The 26,090-nt window shown below is 40.7% G+C and overlaps 1 protein-coding gene across 11 annotated transcripts in view; it reads left to right on the forward strand.

Moving 5' to 3' along the window:
- ZNF827 (zinc finger protein 827) overlaps positions 1-26,090 on the forward strand; it is a 140,844-nt gene that overhangs the window by 81,251 nt on the left and 33,503 nt on the right. For all 11 annotated transcript variants that reach the window (XR_010360812.1, XR_010360814.1, XR_010360813.1 and 8 more), the window contains 3 exons: positions 10,648-10,881; positions 22,191-22,427; positions 23,104-23,161. Coding sequence is in view for 8 of the 11 variants with exons in the window: in XM_064416712.1 (XP_064272782.1) it covers positions 10,648-10,881; positions 22,191-22,427; positions 23,104-23,161 (529 nt within the window). In the remaining 3 variants the exon portion in view is untranslated. The remainder of the gene's footprint in view (positions 1-10,647; positions 10,882-22,190; positions 22,428-23,103; positions 23,162-26,090) is intronic.

Here is a 26,090-nt window from a genome sequence, read left to right on the forward strand (position 1 = left end):
GGAGAAAACCTTTACAACAGAAAATAATTAGTCAACTTTCTCCTTTAAATGGAAAGTAAGTTGTATTTGAGTAAATTTTATTGTCAGATAAATGAAGGAATTAGTTCTGTCTTAATGCCCAGCCTTAAAACTGTGAAACCACAGCCATCTGTTTAGGAAAGTCTTTCTTTCCTCATCTTCCCAGATCTTTATACTTCTGGGATCACAGTTCTGTGAGGAATTGAGTAGAATGGGTTAATACAAGAAATCTAGACTGAGGCTTCATGGAGCCAGCCAGGAAAAGAGAAAACAGCTGAGGGCAAGCAGGAGGTGAATTGGGCTGGCACAAAAAGGTTGCTGTCTTGGTTTGAAGAAGCCACAGGACCTCCCCCTGAAAAAAATATTAAATAATCTGTCAATATAAATGATTATTGTGACTGACAAAAAGCGGGCAGGGTGAGTCTGTTTGGATTTGCCTGCACATTTCTTTACTTGAGCTTCAAATTTGGACTTGATGATATGCAATCCATCTTAGACTGTCCAACAGCTGTCCCACACATGTTGTTCCAGTGTCGATCTTAAATTCGGCTTGCTGCGCACGAAGAGGCTCTGCACATCAGCAGGGCTGGCCTGGAGAGGGTGGTGCTTCTGATGGCTGCATGCAGCAGGGATGAGAGCAGAGTGCAGGAGAGGGAGGGGATAGCCTGAAAGCTGTGAGAACATGCAACAATTTGGTGTGTGGCTTTTCATGTAACAGTTGATGGGAAGCTGTTCACAGTTTGGCAGACAGTCATGTTTTCAGTGTCTGCTCTGTTGGCATCAGAGAAAGGATACAAATGTACATTATTCATGCAAAAGGCCTATGCAGTTATTTTATGGTGACTTACTAAAGGTCTTGAAACCTGACTTGTATGCACTGTTACCTAGCAACATGTTATAAAGTCGCTGGGGGAGCAAGATGTATCTGTAATTTTGCATGTGCGCATATTTGGATTAAAATGTACTGCCAGTCACCAAGTTTGCTATACAGGAAGAGCGATGTCAGAAAGAAGGGAATTTCTTCTGAGATTTATATTGTGTTACATACATTTGGTTCATGCTTTCCTCTACACAGAGTGCATAAATTTAGAGTAGAAGTAATTCTCTTTTAGCAGGTTGGCTGAGTATTAGCTCCAGTTTTGATGGTTCAGCTCTGCTGAACAAAGTTCCTTTGAGTGATTTCTTCATTACGACAGTCTTGTTAGACCCATCAGAGCTTCAATTATTTGCCCTACCTTTCCAATGATCTAAATCTTTTGACATCTCAAATTGTATATGCCAATTTTAACAGCCAACACAGATTTTTCGAGACCAAATTATGTCAAAACAATCTAATTTTCTTCTCTGACAGACCTTGTGGCTAGGAAAGAAGCAGTAGATAGATATATAGACTTTTAGAATTTGGCATTTATTCTTATTGATTATTGATCTTCTAAAAGAACATTAATTTTTGCTTGCCAATGTTTATTGCTTCTCTTCTTGCCAATCTGTATACCTTCAGTTTCATGGGAAACCTGCTGAAATCCATCCATCACATCCACATCTTTCTAGCTGAGAGACCAGGGTGTCACATGTGACAGTGTCAAATGCTTGGCACAAGTCTGCTCTGCCCCTGTCCACCAGTGCTGTATCTCCACCATAAAAAGCCACCAAATTTGTCAGGCATGATTTGCCCCTGGTGAAGCCACCTTGGCTGTCACCAACCACTTCTTTGTTTCCCATGTGCCATAGCATAGCTTCCAGGAGAGTGGAGGTTAGAGTAAATAATCATAAAACCATTGTAATTAGGACAAAAAGTAAAAAGGATTGTTTCGCTTACGGTTTAAGTTTAGTATTAGGAAAATCTTTCCCAGGCTGAGGTATTTATAACCCTAGGATAGTTTGGCTGGAGAGATTGTGGCATCTCTGCATCTTGTTGCTTTTGTTCAGATAACATTTCTTGCCACTGCTTGTGACATCCCTATGGTCCACTGATTGAGATACACAGATTTAGTCCATCTTGCTGCTTCATATGTCACCAGCCATATCTGACAGGCAGCTGTTTCCCCAGTAGCAAACTGGAGGAAAATTTACAGATGTTTGAAGTTTAGACCTGATTTGGAGTGGGCCAGAGATGAATTGTGGTGACACTGCTCAAAACAGCCATTCAGGTTTTTTTTCAAAAGGTCTCAGGGGAGCTTTAGATGTAAAGAGGTTGAGATATACTGGTGTGGGTGACCTTTTCAAGACCACTTCATGCCCAATTCTGTGCCATTGCTTGCCAGAAAAATCTTTAGTAACTGTTTTATGACATAAGGTATAACACAAATTACCAAATGTAAATCTAAAATTTAGAATAAATCTTTACTTTCTTCCCCCTAGATTCAATTCTCTAGGTCCTAGTTTAAGGTAGGAGAGGATTTAAAATTCACAAGAAATTTAAAAAGGTTCTCTGAAACTTCATTCAGATTTTTTGTAAAGACAATTAGCAGATACTCAACACATAAAAAAATAATATTTAAGCATGGACATGTTTTTACCTTCAAATCTTGCTCCTCTGGTTTCAGTAGGTCTACTTGTGCGCTTTAATTTTTTTTCCAGTATTTTGCTGTAGCAGTGCTTTGTCAGAATGTTTTCCTCCCCCAGTCTATTAATTCCATGTTGAAACTTTATGACAGCATTCATATCTTAATTTAAAGAGTATTTGATTTTCCTGTTTCAAAGGTTTCAGTGGCAGACATTATACAACACATCTCTTTAAATACTGGTGTCCTTCCTCCCACTTTTCAGGCTTGGGGGGTCTTTTTTGGTTGTTTTTTGGGGTTTTTTTTTCTATAAAAAATTCTTTCACAATGGTCCAAACTACAATGGCCAGTGTACCCTAGTGATGTTATTACTGTGCCTACGTTATGTGCTGCAGTAACTTTTAACATTTGGAAATAAATGAATCCCAACAAAATGAATGGGATTCTTGCACTATTGCTCTCCATGGGATTCTGTGTGGAACAGTAATTGGTACACATCCTTCATTGCTGGCCTCTCTCCCCCACCTCTCTGGGTTTAAACAAGTGCATTGCTCCAGCAAGCCGATCTCTTCATCTTGTAGAGTGGTATCAAGTGTGCCCTGCCTCTGCTGTTCTTTTTATGTTCACCATGTTACTTTCATGGAAAACTTAAAAGAAAACAGGAGGAAGGAGCTAAAATGCTGAGGGTTTGGGGCTGGCCATGGTAAACCAGTTAGAAACTGCTTTCTCTCAGTTTGTCGTATCTGCTGTCACTGTCATGCGAGGAGTCAAGTCTTTATTTTGGGAAATAAAGCCACCATGGGACTTTGGTGACTGTCCAAAATATTTGGGCTTTTCATGTGTTTTGTTAGCTGATTTCATTAATGGAATAATGAGAGAGTAAATCATCAGACAGCTACATACAGCTTATTAGTAGAAAAGCTAACTAATCATTTAGATTATTTGTTCTGTTTGGCTCTTGAAAATTACTCTGTTCCTTAAAGGTAACACAAGTAATTTGAAATGTTTTATCATTTGCCATTGACTGTGCTGAACTGGCTGGCTTGAACTCTTCAAACAGCTATTTTTAATAAAATAAAAGCATATCCAATTGAATTGCCATATTGTATGTATTTGAGTAGCAAGTTCCAAAGAAAAGACCAGGCTGTCTATATTTGTGATTGGTAGTTTATGTCAGAATGTAAAATTTAAATTAGAATAGGTAAGTGCACAGGGCTGGCAATTATTGAGCCATGTCCTTAATTTAAAAATACTGTGAATTCCATAATGCTGCTGCCAATGTAAATACCCCTGATGTCATCGAGTTCTCTCTTTGAAGTCTCTCCAGATTCACCTTTTCCTAGTTTCCTAGTAGACATTTAGTTTGGAGTAAAATTCTGATATGCAATAGCACATCTACTTAAAACTTGGGCAAATGAAATCTTGTTCTAATCTTTGCTATTGATATATCATCACCCTTAGAATCTCTTTTCAGCAATTTCTAGTCTTGCATCCACAATTTCCCAGCATCCTTAAAATCATACCATCATTTTTTTACAACTTGAGGGAACATGTAGTATTTAGCAAGATAAAGCAGTGTAGTCTCTGTTTTAATCCAGCAATTTAAAATGCAGAATAACAAACAACTTTTCTTTGTGTGTGCTCAGTCCAATACAACTTAAAAGAAATCAGAATATAATTCTGGACCAGGTCTTTGCTTACAATTTAGTTTTAATGTCTGCGCAAACTCTTACATTTGGAGTATAGGACTGGACTAGGCTAATGGCTCTTTTGTTTCCCTGAATACACCATTACTCTGGGCAGAAGTCCGAGCTCATGAGCCTTTCTCTCTCATCTATCCAAAATGGGATTTGAAAACACTGTTAGTTCAATCATCTTTGATTGTTTGTTTTGTTTTTTGTTTTGTTAAACAAATATAAAGACTGGTCTGGTGATGTTTCTCTCCCCTTTTTTTGCTCCTTTTGTAGAGAGAAGACATTCCCGTATTGCAAGTAATTCTTTCTTATCAGCAATAAATTCCTGCTTGCTCCTTTCATTGTTCCCTCTTTTCTCCAGTGTCCTCACAATCTTACCTGTTCTGCTGCTGTTTTGGTTTTCACCTGGAAAGAAGGAAATGGTTTCAGCAGATGCTACAGCCTTGTTTACCCCGTGGGACTTTGGCTGCACAGCAGACTTCTTGGGGTGTCAGGAGGGATGTGTGCTTCTGCTTCTGCCTTAGCAATTTGCCTGATTCCTTCGTTCCACTTGGACTAGAACATGGGGAGATTTTGAGGGCACAGTAGCAGGACTGCTCATTCTCCTTTGCTATGTCTCATTGTGCTTGACTCCAGCTTTCTAAACACAGAGCAGCTTTATGGAGGATCAGTTTACTTAGCTGGCCTTTCTTAACCTATGCTTGCAGGTTTTAATGTACTTAAGCAATGTGGTTTGGAAGACCTCATATTTTAAGTGATCTCCTGAAGCCCAGGGGTGCCAAGTCATGACATCACCGTATTTGTGGTTGTCTCTTCTCCCATTTCACTGTTGTTTCTTTGCTAAAAAGAAATGTTGTCATACTGAGCACCCTTGAGTCATGAGTAGCTTTTTCATTGGTAATGCCCATTCTGTCCCTTACGGCCCTATAGGTTAGTTAGGGCAGAGTAGAGAGCTTTAAAATTCAGGTGTAATTGATTGAGAATTCCTAGAAGGGTTAGGTAGCATGAAGTGCTCCAGGAGATATTAATACTCCAGGGAAAGAGGCACTAGAAGGAAATGATAGACCAGCTAGACTGTCCTTCCAGAACAGTATTTCTCCTTTTGGGCCACTTACTGTGTATGCAGCCTTTGTGTTTAATAAGATGAACATAATTTGTCAGCCCAATTGGATTTTAGTCTGGAGGTTCTCCAACAGGTTCCAATACCATAGATTTTTCTTGCAAAGCAGTTAGCTCACTGAGGGCTGCTTCTGCAGTGTTTGTGCCTCTTTCCCAGTTCTTGAATGTCATCAAATATAAGCCATGGTCTCTATGCAGAATGCAAATTCATGCCTCGACATTTCAACTGCTTGAGAATAAAATAGCATGATGACTCAAGTCACACCCTTTATTGACCACAGCTGCCTTCAGGGTGATGTGATGCCCACTGTCATGGGACTGCGTCCTCCAAATACGGCAGAACTGATCTGTCATAGGCCCTTGGTTCATTTTAACCACCACAGCCCAGAGTTTACTGTCTGGGATGGAAGTCTGATCAGAGTTCCTTTCAACCCAGGCTCTATGGATGCTGTTTCTCATGGCCTTTTTTATGTGGCAGAATTTTTATTGTGGATTCTGGTTTTTCTTCATGTTTTTCTCTCAGACAGATGGAGCAGTTACCAGCTTCTTGCTGATTGTGACTTGTAACATTGAGCTTGGCTTGGAAGTAATCAGCCCATTTTTCCTCTTTCAGTTATAAACATTTAGAGCATTTAGAAATCCTCTTAAGTGGACTGATGGAGTTTGCAGCTTCTACCAGAGTGTTTCAGATTAGTGGCAGATGCCCAAAGCTTTTCTTGTGGCATTTGGCAGTTTCAGGAAAGTGCTATAACTTTCATCATTTACTTTTGCCAAATGGCTGAAATGGTTCTAGTTGCCAGGAAGATAAAAATCAGCAGTCTGGAATATTCTTTGATCTGTGTTTTTTCTGGATATGGAATGGAACAAATGGAGCATTATCCACTGTGCTTGAGAGATTCCTGCCTGTTGGTTTCATTTGCTATGTGGGTTTGTTTTCTTTCCTCACTGTGTGTTTCAAAATTAAATTGCTGGGGTTTTTTATTCAGTCTGCAGACAACACATCCTTCATTCTGTTCTCACTGCTGTTCAGAATGAATGTAAATTAAATACAAATTAGGATATATGTGTGTATCTATTTTTGTATGTAAATAGAGATACTCTTCCTTCTGGGGAGTAATAATTTTGTCATTCAAATATTCTTTAATAATATTCAACATATTCTTTTCAAATCTTGTCTAGTTCTAATTTTTTTTAAGGATTCCTCAGTGGGATTTTTAAAAGCTGGTCATAGTAAAATTTTATTTCCCTTATTTGCAATATTTTTTTCTTACATCTGTTTATTGTTTTCCCTAAAATGACTAGTGGATGCATCATGCTTGCTATTCTCCATGTGTTAGCAATTTTGTCCATAGTTGTGGATCCAAGATGGGACAGAGACAAGAGTGGTGGGGACTTTTGTTGTTTAGGGGGTCTTTTTTGTGTTGTGAGTTTTTTCCCCCCTCTAGCTTTAATGTATGGATCTGATAAATGAGACAACCTGCCCTTTTTTATTTGTCCTTGTGTTTAAGTCTTCATTTACTTTAGAATTTGCCTTAATATATTTCAAGAAAAAATTAAAACCCTATTAATTATAGCAATTGGCTTGAAACTGACCCAGTAGTTGTCTGATTTTGTTTTTATTTTCTGAGGGAAGAAAAATGAGGCAAATAACTCTTCTATTTTTGTGATTTATCTACAAATTAAATGTTTGGTTTTTAGAAAACATCATCAGTTCAAGGAATGTGCTGCCAGTTAATTAAAGAAATAAGGCTGTACTTCTTTCCTAATTTATTAATTCCCTCTTCTGTCCAAAACAAAGCAGGTAGTGTAGGCAGAATCAGTGACACGGGTAAGAACAACAGCTTGGGATTCTTTTCCTTCATGTAATACTGCCAAAGGCACACCTTCAGGGCTTCCTCTGGGTTGGGGCACCCTGACTATGTTTTATTTTTCTCATTGGTGAAGTATTGTAAACACACTGAGTATTAATATCTCATGAAGAGCTCCTTTGGATTATGCCTGATGCTGTGCTGGTAGATTTGTAATCAACGTGGTTTTGTTTATCATTGTTACCCTGGATGATGGCTCAGAAGTGTGAGGAGGCAGTGGCTCCTAGCAGCACATGCTGACACTGCAGGAGGGATCACGTGTGGGGTAGGGACAGAAGGGGAAAGCTGTACAGGGGAAAGGAGGAAAGCTTGATTCATTCTGGATCTATCACTTCATGGGATCAGTCAGGTTGACAAAGACCTCTGAGATCATCAAGTCCAATCCAACACCCCTTTGCCAACCAGGCCACAGCACTGAGTGCCACATCCAGTCTTCCCTTAAACACCTCCAGGGAAGTGACTCCACCACCCCCCTGGGCAGCCCATTCCAATGTCTCACCAACCTTTCTGGAAGAAATTCTTCCTGACGTCCAACTTAAACTTCCCTTGGTGCAGCTTGGAACTGTTTTCTCTTATCCTGTCACTGGCTATGTGGGACAAGAGTCTGGCCTCCACATGGCTACAGCTTCCTTTCTGGGGATTGTAGAGTGATAGTGGCCCCCCCCTTCTTTTCTCCAGGCTAAACACCCCCAGTTTCCTCAGCACTTCCCATAAAACTTGTGCTCCAGACCCTTCACCAGCTCTGTTGCCCTTCCTTAGACTGACTCCAGCACCTCAATGTTCTTCCTGAGCTGAAGGGCCAAGAACTGGACTATCACTAAACTCCTTAAACTCTGGCGTGATCTACCTTGAAATTTTGGTCTTCTAACCTGTTAGAACTTGCCTTCATCTTAGTAGGGTTTGAGAATACCCTGGGATGAAGGGCCTGGAGACACCACCTTACACCTGCCCTTAGACTGGGTCACAATGGCTGCTTTTGACTTGGTGATAAGAGGATTTTTTTAAAATGCTAATTTCTTCCAAAAGCATTCCTTTTGATCCTTTTTCTTGTGGTAAGGTAATGCAATAAGCATCTGCCACTGCATTCTATAGCACCTAACTCTTGTCATAAGTACCTTGCTTAAGTCTGTGATGTTATATGGATTCTGTTACATTCTGTTTGTTTATGGATGTTTTTGCCATGGCATATGGTTGCAAACTTACACTGACCTATGCAAGTTTAACATCACCTCTGTTTTAAATGGTGGAAGAGTGTAGGCTCACCCAGCCTGTAGTGCTTGCTCTACCTGGCTCATTTTCTGCCCTGGTTCACGACAGAGACAAGGCTGGGTCCACAGGTTAATGGTTGTTCTCAGTGGGTCATCTTTACCTCTTCACTTTGACTCATGCTTCCTTTATTTTCTGGGACAAATTTGAATTAATACCTTTTTGAACTGAATAAATTCAAAAGACCTTTTCTTTCCCCAGTGTTCTCTGAAAGTTCAGGCAGACTGCTCTCTCTCAGTTGCACTCACATCCTGGTGGAGGTATTTTTCATACCAGCATAGCAGCTGGAGTGGCATGTTTTAAAAGCAAAGGACAGCAGAAGGTAATTCAGCAGAGGAGGTTTGGGTCTCTTTGTTTTTGTGACCATTCATCACCCCAGGTCAAACCCCCGAATAGACTGAGGCCAGGGTAGAGAAGATAGATGGAATTTTTTTGTTAGTACCTTGCTAAAGTTAAGATTGGCTTGAGAGCTCTAACTTGTATTTTTATGGTTTAAAGCATGTTTTAATGTTTCATATTTCTGCTTTCGCTCTTCTTTAAAAAATGAAAAATGCAAAAGCAATTCCTAGTGCTGGTAAAAGCACGTATAGGTCATGTTAAAGATTCCAGATATAAGGTAATGTAATTCCAGAAGTGACTAGAACTAATGTGTATGTGCACGTTGCTTATGTGTGCACTCTTTATATTATACCAATTGCCTTAATCCTGTTCTTTGGTAATGGCTTGCTCAGCAACAAGGAGGAAAATCAAACAACTCTGAAATATAGATTGAAAAGATGCATTGTGTTACAGGGTAATGCAGTAGCTTTAAAAATCATTAGCATACCCCAAAAGACAAACATAAAAAATTTCACCTGCGTGGAATCGAACAAAGGCTCAAAGTAGCAAATGTAAGTGTCTAATTCTGATAGCAAAGGCAATTGTACCTCATATTTTAGAGTTCAGGTGTCTGAGAGATGGTGAGCACTTCATGGTAGGATGCAGGAATTTGGGTTCTCTAGGAATTTCGGGGGAGGTGCTGAGAAGGAGAGTGTCTGAGGAAATAAGCCAAAAAAGTGAGGAGACAGTAGGTAAGAAGCTGAATTGGAGGAGAAAGTAGACCAAGGGTTTAAACAGGCAAATATTGCCAGATTTTGTCAGGAACAGTGCTCTGTTTGTGGAGACAGAAGTTTAGAGAGGTGGGAAAAATATAAACTTGCCAAAGTTAAAGGCACTCAACGAGTCATCTGCTGTGCGTTACTGGGAATTTAAAGTGATACTTTGTCCAAGAAAAGGTCTTCCCAAGAGGAGACAGGGAAAGAAGTATCTCTTCATGGTTAAACATTTAAAAAATTATTAGAAGATTTACTTGAAAAATAGTGCAACTTATTTAGCTTTCTGCTTGTCATGCCTCTGCCCATGAATTTATGTTGGCTGGGCTTGAAAGTATTGTTTAGGCGCTGTTCTGGTTTTATCCTTTTAACCAAATACCATGCAGAGGTTCTGCTGCTGTCGAGAGGTATCAGAAAGACCCTCGAAGCACTGCTCAGTGTGTAGATCTTCAGCAGCTCCCCAAAGTCTCCTTACCCTCCTCTGAGGCTCTACAGCTGCTTAGGAGGAGTATTCGAAAGGAATATTTTAAATTTACTCTCTTTCTTTTTATGGATATAGAGCTTGGAACAGTGCAGAGCTGTCTTCTGAAAATCCCTTAGTTCTCTTAATACAGCAACTTTTAGGGCCTAAAAATTTGCTATCTTTTCCCTTTTACTTCCCTCTTAGATTTTCCATCTTCCTACTCTTCGTATCTTGCCTCTCTTCCATGTGTTAAAACCTTAGTATGTCATACCCATGGGCTTTGCCAAATATGCCCTTAGGTGAAATGAGGTTTTTGACTTCCACCAAGCCTGTAGAAAACCTACAAACTAGTGACAAGGGAGGAGATTTTAGGAGGAGTAGGGGGAAGCAAGTGAGAGAAGGTTCTTATGAGCTTTGGTACATGCAGTTGTTGTGTTTCAAAACTGCCCCTTTGTAGAAAAGGTGCAGAAGTTTGTTTGACCCTTGAAGCATCTTTGAGCATAGTTTGATGTGTCTGCTGTCTGTACCTGCTCTAGCATTTCTCAGGTTATGGCTTCTTCCTGTTACTAGCTGTTCCAGGATTATGTATTACACTAAGTCTCACTTCTTTCCTTCTCTTAACAGCTGCAAATCAAAAAGAGCCTTTGACTCCTAATTTTAAAGTGAAAGAAGAACCTAAAGATGAAGAAGCTGGAAGTTCAGCCGTGTCTCAGCCCAGCTACGTGTTCAGCCAAGAGCCTGAAGCCTCAGCTCCAAATGTCCCTGAAGAGAAACTCAAGCCACAAGAAGCACAGGCAAATGTGATGAGGCAGGACATGTCAGTCAAGGCAGCATCTGAGCTCCTCATGAAGCTCTCAGGTAGATATTTCATTTAATAATATTGAATTTTAGAAATTTTTTTGTGTGTGTGCTAGCAGGGTTACCTTGCAAGAAGGTAGGTTCAGCTTTAGTAGCAAGCCAAGGAACAATTGAAAAGGCCTGTCTACAAATGTGTGTGAAATATCTCAGTTTGGTCTGTAGCCACACTATTTAATTATCTCTGCTCTGATTTTCAAATTAATGACTATGGAATAAGTCAAAAGAAATGATGCCTTAAAGCTTTTAGGTGCTATAATTTTTTAAATGTACAAAACCATGTTAATACAAATTTATTCACAGGTGTCTCTTCATTTAACATCATAAGAACATTTCTGTACTTTGCTGTACCTGACATAGCTTTATCAAGTATGACTTTTAAAGCTTTTAGTTTTTTATGGCAATACATTGCACTCAAAATTATAAGATACACTGTTAAAAAAATTGTGTAAACTGAGCCAGCTTTCTGCATTTAGCAAGACCACTTGAACTTGTTTACATTGCCTCAGTGATAAGTTCTTCTGCCAGACAAGCAGGTAGCGTACACACATAGGCAATGTTAAAGCTGGAGGGAGTCAAATAAAATGTATGTGCTGCTAATTATGATTTGTCTACCTTTCAGAATCAAGGTTTTAGAGAAAGTAAAAGGGTTGAATTCTTCCCACTGGGAGCAGGTTAAGTGAATGATGAAAAGGCTTTGAACTTCTAACAGACCAATTTTTAGGACCAAGACATGAAAGTTGGTCTGGCAGGCTGGGCTTTGTGCTTCTGCACCTGAACTGGATCTGACAGATTTTAAGTCTTCTTCAAAACTGGGCAAGACTTATTTTTTTAATTGTGCCAAAGTCACACAACAAGTGTTGATGGGAGTGCTTACAAGTTTAGTCCTCTGAGATCCCTTCACACCTACCTGAAATCAGTTGTCTTGATTGGACACTCAGTTATGAATTTGAGCTCAAACTTGAAAGACTTGAGCTGATTAGGATCTCCCCATAAAACATGTAATTAATTCACTCCTGTTCATGCCCTCCACATTTTAATTTTCAGAAGAATTTGAATCAAGCCTTCCATGTTAATGGTGCAAAAAGTGTTTCCCAAGTACAAAAGCTGACCAGAGCACCAGTTTCCAGATTTTTTTTTCTCAGACTCCCAAATACAAAACATTTGTTTATTAGTGTAATTCTCAGTTGCTGCTGGTAACTGGTTTGAGTGAGGTGTTTTGGTAAGAAAATTTTGCAGCCTAATGAATGCTAAGCTGAGTATTTTTCTTGGTGCACATAAATTTATGTAACTATTTTTATAAAGAAAGAGCTCTGTAATTTAATGTTTTGTGAAGTACTTCAGAGACACGAGGGCTCTGGATTGTCAGTCGAGTTCAGCACTGGCAGGCTGTGTTTAAATAGTTCTATTGCTGCCTATTATGTTGGAATATTTGTGCCTTAAATACCTGTTTATATGAGAGAAATCCAGTGTGTATTAAATCTTGGTCAAGTCTTCAGCTTGTGTTGGGATCTCCTAGGCTTTAAAGGCTGTAGTGAGAAATCCATCAATGTAACCTTTCTCTTACAAGCTCTTAGGGACTGAGCAGTTTTTGCTGACAGTGGTCTTTTTGGCTAATCCATAGATGAGGATGTGAAGAGTGGCTCTGATTTATGGAGTTGGTGTTGCTGCCGTCGGTATTCCCGCATCAGCCACGGGGTGGGGTTACACCCAGTTTGTCACAGACAGTTTTCAACCTGCACTTCCCTGGATTACCATCTAAGGAAAACACTGAGATATAGTTTAATGTAGGACAAAATCTTAAGATGATTAGCCTCTTTGGTGGTTTATTTTGGGTTTTTTTTAATCTTTACCCTATCTGGTAGAATACTCCCATATGACTGTTGACCTCACAGCCTACTGGAAGCAATTTTGCAGCCTGTTTTGGTGACTTAGAATTTACTTAATGAAGCCACTTCGTAGAATCATAGAAGCTGATGCCTTAAGTTTTAGCTTTCATATTATCCAAATTCTGTAGTGCCTTAGTATATAACTCTGAACTTCATATAAGGGGTTAGCAAGTTCTCCTCACAGTTTAGTTGGACAAAACAATCCTTTTCCAGCCTGAGAACCAAGGGCACCATTGCAGCTTCGGTGCAGCCAAAGTGCTGCTATCTTGCAGCCCGAAAAGTATAAGCAACAGAAAATTGAGGAGAGCAGTCTGGGAGGATGGGACTTCATAACCTGCAGCTGTATTTGAACAATTAACCCCAATATGTAAATGGACCAAAACTTATAAAAGCATGAAAACGTGTGACCTGTTGTCCATCTTGAGTGTAGCCTCGGCCAGGCTCTTGTGCTGTTCAAAGTGTATCCTTTGAAGGCCTTTCTAATAAATACTTTATTCCTTTAACACTGTCTAGACTCAATTCTAGGTAGCCTCTCAAGGCATCAAGGGACCTTAAAGATGACAAAATCATTTAGGCTGGAAAAGACCACCAAGGTCATTCACTCCAGCCGTTGACTGATCACCACTTTGTCCTGGGCCACAGCACTGAGTGCCACATCCAGTCATTTCTTGAATGCCTCCAGGGATGGTGGCTTCACCATCTCCCCAGGCAGCTCGTTCCAATGCTTGGCAACCCTTCCTGTGAAACAATTCTTCCTGATGTCCAGCCTGAACCTCCCCTGGAGCAGCTTGAGGCCATTTCCTCTTGTCCTGTTGCTGGTTCCCTGGAAGAAGAGACTTCCCCAGCTACAGCCTCCTTTCAGGGAGCTGTAGAAGCTATCATCTGGTTCCAACCCCCCTGCCATGGGCAGGAACATCTTCCACTAGAAGATACTGCTCAGAGCCTCATCCAATGTGGCCTTGAACACCTGTAGGGATGAGGCATCCACATTTCTTCCTGAGCCACCTCTTGAGATTAAAAGGAAAACAAGAACAAGCTTCCTTCTTTTTCATGGTACTGGAAAGAAAAAAGAATAGAACTAGTCTGTCTTGATGCTTTACTCTCTGTGGGAAATCCTCTGTCAAGTGCCCTTGTTAGATTTGATATATTTTATAATTGGGTTTAAGTCAAGTCCCTTCAGATTCTCTATATGCTTGGTAAGGACTGAATGGATTTGTTCTTGCTTTGTTCTTTTCGCTTTCTTCTGCATAATACTAATCACCAAAACCTGCATCACATACAAATTCCGGAAGGAATTTCCAACATAAGTGTTGTGCTTCCTGCATTCCTGACGTACACGCTGCTGCCATCCTCTGAGCGTGAGTACTGCTGATTGTTTCAGCCTCATGGGTGGGAGCCACCTGGGATTTGGGCATAGACCTTGCTATTTCCTTCCATGCAAGGAATAAACTGGTTTATAGTTTTCACTGGGAAATCTTTTTCCAAACAGAGGTGCTGTGTTGCCAGTTCTTAGATGTACAAGTGGAAGTTCCACCTCTGGAGCCTGGTTTGGTCTGGTGCATACTAGGGTAGGTTTACTCCAAATCACCAGCCCTTTGTCAGCCCCCATTTCTCAGCTGCTCAGAAATTACTCTAGAGCTAGGAAAAGTCAGAAGAATAAACATCTTTTCCTGTAGTAGAACGTTAAAAGAACATTTGTTAGCTGCCATTGTAGAAGCAGGTGGAAAGAAACAAGAGAAAATCCTGCACAGCTATTTTAGTTCTACAAGACAAGACTCTCTTTGAAGCTGAAGGGCTCCTTGGACACCACACCTGCTTCTAGCAACATGACCAAACATGGGATCAAACCCTTGCTCCACACATTGCTGTGGTGGAATTTGACCTTTTACACCAGTTCTTTCTCTTCCATGTTCCACTGGGATTCAGGTCTCCTACCTCACACTTCACAGACTTGATACCTGCTCACACCTTTTCCAAAGGATTATCCAGGCTCAGAGGGCTCATGTCCCTTGGGCATGTCTGCACAGATCCCACTTCCATCCAGACAGCCAGGACAAAACTTCCTAACAATCAAGCTGCTATTTCAGAATAAATCAAACACCCATTTGAAAGAAATGGTGTTTGGAAGTTAAAAGGCAAAGTTTGAGCAGATTTTCAACCTCCATTGTACAGAAGAAAATAAAATTACCAGCGTGATATCTATGAGTGCACAAAGATGAGCTGGGAATTCTGTCCATGACTGAGTCTTGACAGAGACTAGGTCCAGTGGTAAGCAAACAGATTTGAGGAGATAGTGGAGTGGGGCAAATTGGTCTCTTCTCTGTTTGGGAGGGTGTCATCGCTGCAAAATTTTAAATTCCCATAAAAATATTGTACAAAATCAGTCAGAAGAAATTGAAGTAATGTGTTTCAAATACAGCCTTTTTTTTACTTTTTTACCAGTTCTCTTTCATGGAAAAGTTAATTTATTGCTCAAACTGTTTAATTAAGTGGCACCTTCAATGATTCCTGGTAAGTTTTATACACTTAGTCTTGTAAATTGAAAAGTACGTTTCAGAGGAGACTGAAATTAAAAATAAATATTTGCTTTTACATGCCATTGTTGGAGCTGAAAATCTCATTTTCTGCTGAAATAGTCATGCTGCTGATATGTTTGGGGCATGTATTAGCTTTTAGAAGGATACAGTGTTTTGTCTTCTTGTCCAGAAATGAGTGAATAGGTAGAAGAGTATAAAATCTATCCCAGGTTGTAGCACATTTTAAGTAATTTTGCCCAGGGTCCCTAGGTATGTCCCTATCTTTCCCAGAAATGTTGTCTGAATCACATTTACTTTTATTTCAGATGTATCCTACTTTTGAAATGTTTTCATTTTGCATTAACTCAGGTTGTTTTCCTCCTCTTTTTTTCTGTGGGTCAGTTCCCCATGCATTGCTCATCTCCTTGTTAGCCCAAACAAGTGCATGACATTTGTACCCTTTGGTTCCTTTGGATTTTTTGTTCTTCAATCCTCAGGTCACACAGTGTTTTCTTGTAAGACATCGGTACCAACAAATTGTCTTAATTTGGGGTTATCAGCACATGCAATTAGTGCAGACTTCATGACCTCAGCACACAAAGTGAGGTGCTGCCTACAACTGAGTCCAAAAGCATTGCTGATCAACTCCATTTATTACCAGCTAATTATATGATAGCTCCTCTATTGGAAAAACTGGTCATTACAGGGGAGGGGTGTGATGGGTTTTTTGGCATGTTTTTGATTAAGCTATATCCACTTAAAAATGTTTATAGTGATTTTGTATTTCATGCCTTGTCATTAATTTTTTTGACACTGTATTATACATTTAATTGAAATCACATGGATTAGACTATTTAAAAAGAGTGAAACATGGAAAAAAGAATGATACTACAATTCTAGCGTGAATTGTAGTATCATTCTACATAATGATGTAGAATGATAAGGTGAAGGTCAGAATTAATCTTGCTCCATATTTCTTTTCCACAACATTGTGGACTGCTCTGGGAAGTGCCTGTGTGGAGTTAGGCTGCTGTCTTGGAGATCCCTGTTGCTGGTACCTGGTGAGTCCCTGGTCCTGGACTGATTGCAGGAGAGCTGTCAAGGCTTTCATGCCTGCTTAGAAAGCCTTGATAATGGGCAGAGAAGGGAAAATACAGGGAAGTCTTCTGTTCCTTGGGGCTTCTGTAGGAGCCCAGAACATAAGTGGGGAAGTGTATGATCCAAAATAAGACTTTTTTTTGGTGGTAAGTAGAGAAATGGCAAACCATGGCAAGTCACATTCCCAGATTAAACCCTGCTACTAGCCAAGTGGGTTTTGTTGGGGCTTTTTCTGGTTTTGGTTTTTTATTTTAACCAGGTTGTTCGAGTAGGGTCTTGCAGGTAAACACCATTATCCTACCATTTAAATGGAAGGGGCAGCAGATGTCTATCACAACTCTAATTAGTCTATGGCTTTAATTTGCTCCATATTTTATTCCTTGGATCGCATTTCTGTGAAGCAGCTTGTAGTTGCAAAATTCTGTAACATGGGAGTTCAGAGGTTCCACTTTAATAAATATGAGCCATTTCATGATTTTTTTTTAATGCAGGATCCTGTTGCATTGATTCATTGACATTGTCTTATATAAAACAGCAGTTTGAAAAAAATACTAGCAAAATAAAGCATCAAGCACAGCGCCCTAGGGAATGTCAGATGTTCCTTGTTGTGTCTCTGTAGCAGAACCTTCAGGGCTTGCCAACTGTTCCCTACCTCTGAGGTTTTATTTAAGCTGTTTTAGGGCATGTTTATTTCTAGCAAATCAGAGCAATTAGCATAACAAAACGCCTGATTCTCTGTGCTGAAAGCTTTTGAAGTTGGTACAAGTTGACCCACTATTTACCCCGTCTGCTTCATTGTGGAGCCTGGTACATGAGTCCAATTTATGAGACATATGGGAAAGGCTTTCTTCTCTAAGTTGATTCATAAAGTTAATTTGTAAAGCTGGTGGGCATTTCAGCAAAAACAAGCAACTTAGAATTTTAGTCGCAGGGTGAAGTTTTAAGTAAAATGGTGGGAAGAAACAGGAATGATTTAACAAGTATTCATTTGGTTTTGGCAATGCAAGGTTATTGGACAGCTGTTGTGTCAGCCAAAGCAATATTTACTGCATGACTTGTGTTCTTTATGAAATCTATCCCTTATCTTTGACTTCTATGTCAAATAAGGGGAAAAGCAGAGTGTGCTGCTTTAGGAAGGATTCAGTGTCCCCTGCAGAGCACATGAGTGCTGCATGGAATCACAGAATGGTCTGGGATGGAAGAGAACGTTAAAGGTCATCCAGTCCAGCCCCTCAGCAATGAGCAGGGACATCTTTATCGATATCAGGTTGCTCAGAGCCCCATCCTATCTGACCTTGAACATTTCCAGGCATGGGCCATTTACCACCTCTCTGGGCAACCTGTTCCCATGTTTCAACACTCATATTGTAAAAAATTCTTCCCCTGTATATAGTATGAATCTACCTTCTTTTGGGTTAAAACCACTGTCTCTTATGTCACAACAGGCTAAGCAGTCTGTCCTCAACTCTCTCACAAGCCTCCTGTAAGTACTGAAAGACTGCTGTGAGGTCTCCCTGGAGCCTTCCCTTCTCCAGGCTGACCAACCCCAGCTCTCTCAGCCTGCCTGCACAGGGAAAGTGTTGCAACCTTGCAAACTTCTGATCAGGTCCATCAGGTCATGGCTTCCCTGTGCTGTGAGGTACTGGGGGAGCTGAGCTTGTTCAGTCTGGCACGGGAGAACTAAAGGCCAATCTAATTGCAGCCTGCGCCTACTTGAAGGAAACTTGGAAAAGTGGCAGAGTTAAACTTTTCTCCCTGCAGATGGTAGATGGTAAAAGAAGGGGTAACAGCTGCGGTTTGGGAAGTTCAGAGTGGACATTAAGAAAAGTTTCTGCTGCATTAGAATGAGTGTGATCTTCCTTTTGAAAGTTCTGCAAGATGAGCCTACAGCTGGCCTAGTGCTGAAGGTACATGAAATAATTTTGGTTGGAGGGCATCTCCAGGGTCATCTATTCCAGACCTTTGCTCAGAGCAGGTCAAGCCAGGCAAGCTGCTGAGGGGCTTACCAAGTTTAGAATGTTCAGGGATGGAGAACCCAACCTCTCTCAGCAATGTGTGTCAGCATTTCCCCATCCTGATGGGAATTCTTTTTCTTGTGTATATAAATAGAATTCCCCATGTTCCGTCTTGTCTGTTGACTCATACGATCGCTGGGCATTTATGAGAGAAATCTGACTTGAACTTCTCTGCACCTTCCCTTTATTCCTTAGAGAGCTGTTGACAGCAATAAAGTGTCCCCTTGGTGTTGTTTTCTTGAGGCTGAACAAACCCAGTTCTCACAGCTGATCTCCTCTTCTGTCTTGCAGCAGCCCTCTGACAACCTTGGTTGCCTTCCACTGAACATGCTCTGGGATGTCAGTGTCTGTCCTGCACTGAGGGAGCCCCAGATAGGGCACAGTACCCTAAACGCAGCCTCATAAGTGCAGAACAGAGGGTAAGAATCCCCTCCCTCTGCCTGATGGCTGCAGATCTGATAATGGGGCCCAAAATAGGGCTGGCCTTGGGTGCCACAAAGGCACTTTGCTGACGTGTCCTCAATTGGAGCTGGATTGTGATAGTCCCAACTTTCAGAGAGATTGAATAAGGTCTTTCTAGAACTTGCCAGCCTCTGTTCTAGGCTGTAGAATTATGTTGTCTAAGACTAAATTCCAGAAATGCTCTTACTGCTGCACCTTATAGAGGTGACACTGCCAGGCCTTCAGGGATAAATGTTGTACCCTGAGCTTTCAGGGCTTTAGGCTTTACTCAGCACAAGTATTGTTCTACATTTCTGCTGTTCTAGGTTTGGAGAGGTTTTTTAGCAAGTATCACTACTTCGTGATTCCTTGCATCTGTGAATGCCAGAGAACCTGAAAACTGTGGAAGAATTTACTTTGTCTTGGAACAAGCCTGTCCAGTGCACCATTTTTCATATCTGATGTGGAAAATTGTCTCACTCAATGTGAATAGGATGACATTCATTAAGGCTTTTGTAGCTAAGATGATTAAAGCTACACTACTCTGTAAAGAAACAGCTTCTCTGTGGCTTGATAAAGCACATCCATGTATAAAATAGTTTCCTCTTATTTTGTTAAGGTGTTTTTATATCACACAGTTAATAGGAGAAAAAGGCATATTGGCTGATTTAGTTCATCTTTTGCCCTATGAAGTGTCTCAGCATTGCTGTGCTGTTACTCTGAGCCTCACCCAGATTAGTTTTGAATGAATACCAGATTCTGTTTTGGAGATCATGGTCTGGATACTTCTGAGCTATTTGAGTCTCTTTAGCCCACAAATTTTGCTGTACTATTATAGAAATCTGACCTGAAGAAAAAAACCCTGATTCTCATATACTAACTTCTTATTCTGATACATTGCAGATTATTTAACCAGCTGACCTACTAGGTCTCCTATAAAAGTCAAAGAGAAAATGATTTTGTTATTTAAAGCAGGAGACCTTTTTGTGTACCTGTACTTGACTTGAAAAACTTTAGCTGTGCTATAGCCATGTGAGATACCTGTGTAAAGAAATAAGGGCTATCACCTTTCTCCACAATGAACAGCACAGAAGGGAAAATAATCCCCAAGAAGCTGGCGTTTGACTGCCTATATGATGAGACAGGTATGGGCATAACCGTAATTACAGTATTTTGCCAGCACAAGATCTAGCACAGCAGGGTTTTATGCCTATGATTGCTGCTCGTGGGACAGACTGACTGTGTTTCCCTTTCATTAGCTCTTGTAAAATTATCAGAAATCTTCCTTCAGTCTTCTCTTTGTGTGTTTGCTTTGGGGATTTAGAGTGCGACAGAATTCACATTTGGCAGGGACATTCTGTCAGATCAAAAGGGTGCAGCTGGAAAGATAAAGGTCAAAGGAAATGATCAAATATGTAGATGTAGTTAAGGCAATTGCAGTGCTTGCTGATGGTGAGGGAGAGAAGGTCACTGGTGTTGCTTGACTCTTGCCTTAGTTGGGGTCCTACCAGTTTGTCTGATACAAAAGCACTTGCAGGACAGGGAATTAAACTGTGTGGAGCAGGAACAGAAATAGAAAGAATATTTTAAAAGCAGAGAGAGCAGCAAAGGTCAGCTTGACTCTGCACCTAAATTTGGCAGCTGGGTGCAGAGCTCAGTCTGTCAGACATCTGAAGAACTCATTTGTTTGTGGAGTTACCTGAGCTTTTGATTGACACTGTTACCTGATGCGTTCCTTTGCTGCTCTGTGTGCACTTTCAATGCACAGCATGCTATTTTTACACTTTTTAACACAGATGCAAGGTTTTGTGGTTTTATAATAAGAGGGTAATGGAAGCTTCAAACAAAATTCTAAAAAGAGAAAAATCTTCTTTACAGGGTAAAAAAAAAGGCATGATATTTCCGACTAGTCTTCAGCTGAGAATTCACTATAAAAATTTCTGAAGTCTGAGATGTATCTGTGGATAGTAGAGGGTAAAGATTTTTATCAATGTTTAGATGTGTCTTTTAAAGGTCAAGAAATGTCATAAGAAAAGATTGAAAGCACTTCATGTAAATTGTTCCTGGAACATATCCAAATGGCGTTTATCTCCTGGCTTCAATTTTTTTTTTTTTAAGAGGTGTAGGAAGTAAAGCCACTTTTTCTCTACTCCAGGAATGTGGAGAGAGGCAAAACCCAAGGTAATGAAAAAGGACTTGGTGATATGTATCAGTTTAATTTTAGGTAGAATGCTTATGCCTTCATGATAAAGGGATTCTGTCCATCTTTTGCTGGAGGTGACAATGTGACACCAACCAGCTGAGGAAGTTGAAAACATTTTTGGGGATAACCAAACCATGTTTTGGTGCCTCTGAGATCCATTGTAATATTGGGTAATTGAAAATGAAAGGCCTGAATCTTTCACACTTGGAATAAAATCTGTGAAGCTGACACACTCACATGTGAGTTAGAGAGGATGGGGAAAACCAGAGCAAACAAATTTTGGTGGAACAATTCCTTACCTGGCTGTTCCTTCTAGTATTTAACTCTGTTTGTGCAATGTTCTTGATTCTCCAGACATATTGCCTTTTCTATGCTGTCTCTGGAGTTTCTAGCAATTGGCTTTTAGGCTATGGTTTTGTTTGCTAGACCTGGGACACTGGAGAGGAAGGCAAGGAGGGGATGATATGGACTTAAGAAAACTATTCCTTAAGGTTAATGGACCTTGTAATGCCTGAGGGATATCTGTCAGCCTTGAGAAAAGCATGAACCCCAGAATATTCCTCTCATCTAGAAAGCTTGTGCAGGTATAATGAACAGGTTCTTCACGTGGTTTTCTGGAATTTTCCATAAAAGAGCAAGAGAGAGGAGAAGATGAGGTTTCTTCCTCTGCCCCTGTCCCCATACTGGTATTTCTGACTGTCAGTGCTGGTACTTCTGCTGAAACAGAGTAATTTGGAGTTTGTAAGAGGCCTTCAGTGCCCACCTCAGGAGAGCTGGGGTGGAGCTGAAACTTCATTTAATAAATAGAAACAAAGCTTCACTAACTAGTGTGTCATCACACACGAAGTATTCATAGACAGTGATGTAACTCTCATATTTGCAAATATGCAACTGTTTTCTGCTTTCTAGTTTGAAAAATTATTTTCAAGAGCTTGCTTCTATTTATAACAGCCAGAAGAATGCTGAGGCTGTCAGCTGCTTGCTTCCCTTCCCATTTGCAGGGATGCGGTACACAAATTATAACTTGGTAATTGTGATTTCTGCTTTGAGCACTCTGAAAAATTACAGCCTAATTAAATAATTATGGCGGTTGTTTCTTCTTTTTTCTTTTTTTTTTTTTTTTTTTTTTTTTTGGAATACATATTTGCAGCCGAGAGTTTCAAGGAAGCCCAGATGGTGAAGATAAAGGAGGAGCCGATGGAAGTTGACATCCACGAGCCACAGGCGGCGGTGTCCCCCAGCCAGGCCGGCCAGAATGTCGGCTACAGCACTTTACTGGGGCGCGACATCCAGAAGGCACCCGAGGGCCGGGTGCTCCCTGAGAGAAATCTCTTCAGCCAGGACATATCAGTGAAGATGGCATCTGAGCTGCTCTTCCAGCTCTCAGGTACATCCAGTGCAAACTGCTCTCAATAGCTGATGTTAAAGAGCAAAGTTAGTTTTTGTTTTTTTTTCTTTTTTTGTGTAACCCCAAAGTTCCATGAAACTGTGAGATCACCAGGGCTGAAAACTAATAGGAACCTTCCAGGCCTCACACTTGAAACAGAGAGGCCTTGCCAAATGTTCCCCATAGTCTGCATATGCTTTAAAGCACTGTGGCAGCCAGGTCAGGCTCACAGTATTTCGACTGAGTTGGAAAAGCCAGAGTTCAGCTCCTGTATTTTTGAAAGCTAATTAAATAATTTGTGACGACTGCTTTGATCGCTGTAGAGGGGAATCTGCAGATGGCAGTTCCTGGCCTAAGTGGCCAGTGGCTGTAGGATGCAGCACTCCTGGGGCTGCACTGCCCACTTCCCTTGGCAAAGAAGGTGAACCTCATCTGTCACAGAAAGGCAGTGGGACCAGTGTTCAATGAACACTTGCATTGCACACTCTGCATGGAGCTCTAACACTGACATGTGGAGCTGAAAAAACTTGTTGGGTTTTTTATTTTTTTTATTTAAATTAAATAAAGTCATGCCCATTCTGTTACCTAAAATCATTAAAATAGTTCTGCTGAATAAAATTTGGTAGAGAATATGTGGCATATGCTAATCACAAAACTCCTATGTGTTCCTCTGCAGAAAAGGTGAGCAAAGAGCACAACCACAATAAAGATAACACCATCAGAACTACAGCCAGGTAAGTACAGCCTGTGGTTACCTGCAGAGCTACACTGTAAATAGCATTGCCTCCTTTTGCCTTGTAAACTCAAACCTGTCTGTTTTCTGCAAATGTGACCTGACAGTACAAATGTAAGATATTTCCGTGAGTGATGGAACCCGTATCTGAAAAACTACAACTATAGATCTGATTGCTTAGAGTTCATAAGTCAAAAAGGCCCAAAGGCTTTTGTCTGTTCTCCTCTGATCAAGTAGTCACATATCATTTTAAGAATTAGTTATGTTATTTTTTTCAACAAAAAGTGAAACTTACAAGAAACTGCATGGTATATGCAGTGCTTGAGGAAAGACCAGGCTGACAACTGGATTTTAAGAAGTGGACCAATGTAAGAAGAGGTGATTTTGATTGTTTTATGTCTAGCAAGATTTCTTTAGAAAAGTTTCGATTTAGTATTTCTGTCATCTCAGTACATTCTAGGGATGAATTTTGAAAAGTCAGACTAAGACGGTGGTAACAGGACATATTAAAGATTACAGTTACATTACTACAATAATTTAAATTAAGTAGGAGTTACTGTGGCCTCTGCTGTTAAAGAAATGTGCACTTTACAGCACTGTTGCTGGGAACAAGCCCACAAGGTGTTTATGCATCCATGAGCAGCAAGGTGAAGTGTCCCTATGGGAAGATTTAAAGCTCTTACACAGTAAGTGGTGTCTGCAATTGGTAAAGACTTCGGAGCCCTTGGTGTAGTGTAGGAGGAGTAGGCAGGAATTGACAAGGATATATTTCTTTCCTACCTGAAAGTTCCCTAATTGTTGTGGATGGGTTAGAGACTAAGCACACTGAAGTGATGAAGAGTTTATTCAAAGATTGAGTAAGAGCTTCTTGCCTCTACAGCCCCTTTACAGAAGTTCTCAATGTTAACTTATAACAACTTTGCCGAGACAGAATGGAAAAGCATTTCAGTTGCAAAGAAGAGGTCTCTGAAATACAGTGTACTTAAATTTCTAGACCTATCCATTTCATTCATGGTAGCTGCAATAAATAACTTGTTTTTAATAAACTGACCAGCTCAGTAAATGTACATTAGGGACTTTTTGATGTTACAAGTTGAAAGATAATTCAATTGAGCTTTTGGCTTCTGGTTACAGTGAATGCTTCCCATATTTGCTAGTGTGGGAATTTGTTGGATATGCAGCCTGCACAGCCTTTCTGTGCTGCTTAAAAAGCATAAGCCTGAGACACCAACAAAGAGAAATGCACATATTGTCCAACTACTCATTAACCATCCAGGGTACACTGCAGGGACAGGCTGACAAATAGTTGAAAATAGATGTCAGTGTCTCATGATGTTACCAGCAGGACTGGTGTGAGAATCCAGAGCTACTTTTGGATCTATCAAAGATAATCCCAATTGAAAAGGTTGAGGACAGTTCAAAGATAACTTGCCCTTCTTCTGGCTGCCAACTTTTAAGGGGATAGCACAGTTGGCTGTTGTCAAACTTGTGTTGAGCTTTACTGAGACGTCCTTACAGTGGCTGCTACCCATCAGGGCATGAAATGCTGAGTGCCTGGTTGTTTCTCTGGGTGCTTTTTCTTATCTTGCCTATTTATCACAGAAGAAGACATGAATGAGGAGAGCTTCTTAAAGAGGGGAAGTGAGTCAGTCTACTAAATCCTGTGAGTTCAAACAGATTGACTTGAAAGACCTTGCCAAAAAAACCAAAACAACCCACCCCAAACCAAATAAACAGCTGGAAGTCTTTACTGGTCAGGGTATGACGCCTTCTCAAAAATAGAATGTGATGGAGCAGCCAGTGGAGGATAGAGGCACTTGGAGTGCATTAAGAAAACATGTGGCGTTGCAGTTTGGCTCACCAGCCCACATCTGGAGCAACGACAGAAAGGCATTTGAATCACAATTGCTGTGTGAAATGTGCTGACAGCTGCAGAGAGCCAAGGTGAGGTCACTGTTGTCCACCTGTGAGTGGCTGGGAAGCACAAAGATTTAGCTGTGTCACTGGTGAGGCTTAAATCAGCAAACCCCAGCAAGATGGGTACACAAGCACTTTTTGCTTTATTCCTCATTAACATTTCTAACTGTCCCCTATCTGTTGCTGTTCCTCCTGTGAGTATCCCTGGACTTTGCCAGCATATACTTCCATATGACTTTGCTTAAGCAGCCGGAACTGGCAAGGATTCCTCATAGTTCAGTGGCTGAGTGAGATGGTAGAGCCTGCCATCTGTGATGAGAAGACAGAAAGTGGAGAAGCGAGTGATGTGGAGTGAGTACGCCAGCATAAGATGCCAAGATAAGTTTCTTTTGTTTAGAGAACTGTGTAGCCATGAAACTGGAAAAGTGCAGCCAAAGGAAAAATAAAAAATATCCTAAAGCTTAACCTTCGTCAGAAAGGACTTTGCACAGTGATTGAGGACAGGATTGTAATTTCTTGCTGTGAAGCAGGAGCTCCTCCCTCCATGTTTTGCACTGGGAATCGGAGGACAGATCTGCTGAAATAGAAATAATAATAGGGCCTCCTCTGAAGAGACTCTGCTGCCATTCTAGAGGAAGGCAGAAAAGAGGTATCCAAGGATGGTTCTAGAATTCACCAGAGGCCAGTGGAGGAGAGGGAAATCCTTGGGATATGACATGATGTGGCCTTCAACAGCACCTGCTCATGATCTATGGCCTAACCTGAAATAGATAAGCCGGGCACCATCTGTTTTGCTTAGAACCAGCAGTGAGCAGTGTCCCAGTGACTGCATCTAAGGCACAAGCAGGAAAGCCAGCATGGGAACCCGAGCGGATGACAAGATTTTGAAGAGTTACAATAGTAATAAAACATTTTTATTGCTGTTTTTCTTTCAAATCATTATTAAACCAGTGAGAGGAATGTTGCAATAAATCATGGCATATTTTTATACAGTGTCAGTCTGTTTTGTATTA

Source organism: Passer domesticus, chromosome 4, assembly GCF_036417665.1.
Source record: "Passer domesticus isolate bPasDom1 chromosome 4, bPasDom1.hap1, whole genome shotgun sequence".
Lineage (NCBI taxonomy): Eukaryota > Metazoa > Chordata > Aves > Passeriformes > Passeridae > Passer > Passer domesticus.